Source organism: Entamoeba nuttalli (genome assembly GCF_000257125.1).
Source record: "Entamoeba nuttalli P19 unplaced genomic scaffold asmbl_2493, whole genome shotgun sequence".
In the NCBI taxonomy this organism is placed as follows: Eukaryota; Evosea; order Mastigamoebida; family Endamoebidae; genus Entamoeba; species Entamoeba nuttalli.
Window position 1 is genome coordinate 729 of NW_008575366.1, and position 2,264 is coordinate 2,992.

General features: G+C 22.1%; 1 protein-coding gene across 1 annotated transcript; it reads left to right on the top strand.

Moving 5' to 3' along the window:
- Positions 1–133: 133 nt before the first annotated feature.
- ENU1_028650 (leucine rich repeat protein, BspA family protein) lies at positions 134–1,297 on the top strand (the record flags this gene model as incomplete). Its single annotated transcript, XM_008857232.1, has 1 exon — positions 134–1,297. One exon carries the CDS (start codon positions 134–136, stop codon positions 1,295–1,297), a length of 1,164 nt encoding a protein of 387 aa, XP_008855454.1.
- Between the last annotated feature and the right edge of the window lie 967 nt (positions 1,298–2,264).

The window sequence follows — 2,264 nt, forward strand, 5'->3', positions numbered from 1 at the left end:
TAAATAAAATTAGCATCTTATCTACAGTCAAGGTTGTCAATGTAGTTTCTAATATATAGCAATACTATAAAACTATTTTATAAAAATAGAATCAACTTAAAAAACTAATAATTAATAAATTTAAAACATAAATATGAAACAACTAGATTCATATTCTATGATGATTGTAGCAAAATATCTAAATAATTCGAATGAATTAATGAATATCGTTCTTGTATGTAGAAAGAATAAAGAGTTATTAGACAAATTTAGATTTAATCCAATTCCATTAAACAACCAAAGTAAGAAATTGTTTCATTACATTGAAACACAATATTTATATTCTCCAGAAGAAGAAAGAGATAATACTTATTCAAATACAACATACTGTTATCCTATTAATTTAACAGAAATTGATTTAAATGATTATTCAAAAAAATATTTAAGAATAGTTGTAAATCAATTTAGTTTATTAGATTCTTTAAATAATAAAGAAACAATGAAAAAACTTCATATAACTGATTTAAAAATTAAATTTCCTCCTTCAATAACAAATTTTAATATTCTTTCAAGTGTAACAAAATTAGGAAGAAAAACATTTAATGAAAATACACAACTAAATCAGATAACATTACCAAATTGTATTAGAAAATTAGGAAAAGAATTATTTTATGGATGTAGTAATTTAACATTAATTGATTTCGGATATGGATGGAATACTATTAAAGAAGGAACATTTAAAGGATGTGTTTCATTACAAACAATAAAATTATCACCATTTAATTCAATGTGTGAATTAACAATGATTCCAAAGAAAGAGATTAATATAATTTGTAATGGACCAACAATATATGGTAAAATTCCATATTCAATTTCAAAAGTTCTTAAACTACATTCAGTGCAATGTAATAAAATTTATTATGGAAAAGAAGATTTATTAAATTCAACTACAACTATTACTAATAATAAGATTACTATTCCAAAAGAAGTTAATATAATAGAAAGTGGATGCTTTAATTGTAATTATACTTTAAAATCAATTCAAATTCCAGAAGGAATTACAAAATTAGGAAAATATAGTTTTTATAGATGTACATCATTAACATCAATTCAACTTCCATCAACATTAAAAATTATAAAAAAGTCATGTTTTGGATTTTGTGAAAATTTAATTGAAATAGAAATACCACAAAATGTTAAAGAAATACCAACAGAATGTTTTATAGGATGTAATAAAATGAAAAGAATAAAAGTAAAGAAAAATATAAGTATTGCACCTGATGCATTAACAAATTGTAATGCAATAATAACATATTAATTATTTCTTTATTCTTTTCTTTCTTTACAATTAAATTAAAACTTTTTAATTTTATTCTTTAATAAACATTTAATTATTAAGCAACTACAATAATAACAATTATTAATATTATTATAACTATAGCTAATATAATCCCTCCAATTATTGATCCAATTATTATCATCTTTGTTCGTTTTTTCATCGTAAATTTAACGTCGTTTGATGATACCTTCATTTCATGTGCTTGCTCTCTTTGATCTGATGCTGTTACTTCTAATGAATTAACTGCTTCTCCATTTCTTTGTACTGCTTTATATGACTCTTCTGCTGTTTGTTGAACATTTTGTTTGACCATTTCAGCTTCTTCTTTAGTATAATAATGGCTCATTTATTTTCAATTTCTTTTTATTCTCTTTTATAGTTCTTTTTATAGTTCTTTTTTATTGAAATAATTCTTTTTTCTTTTTTTCTTTGTGTTATTTCTACTTTATTTATATCTCTATTACATCATTTCTTGAACTTTTCAAAAACTACTTAACAATCAACCTCCTGTTCTGTTAGAATAACCAAGTTAAAGTTAATTGAATTTGATAGTTGAATGACTGTCAATACATATGTAAAATAGTAATAAAATAGTAATAAACAAATATTACCACTCTGATGAGTGAAAATGAATAACAATTCTTTATTCTACTTTGTCTTATCTATATTTACAATAAAAAGCATCAACAATAAAATGAATGTTGAAACCACTTGTTACTTCCAAAAGAATTACCAAAAAGATATCTATGTAAATAATATTCCATATCATCCGCTCATCTAAAAGTTTCATTCAACACACTGTTAAAAACAAACAAATATTTATTATTATCTTAGATTGAACAACTAAATCCCATTTTTATACAATATACTCTATTCTTTATGTCAAATGAATAATACATCTACAAACTCATTAAATGTTAATTCAATGAATAATACCAAAAAAAAA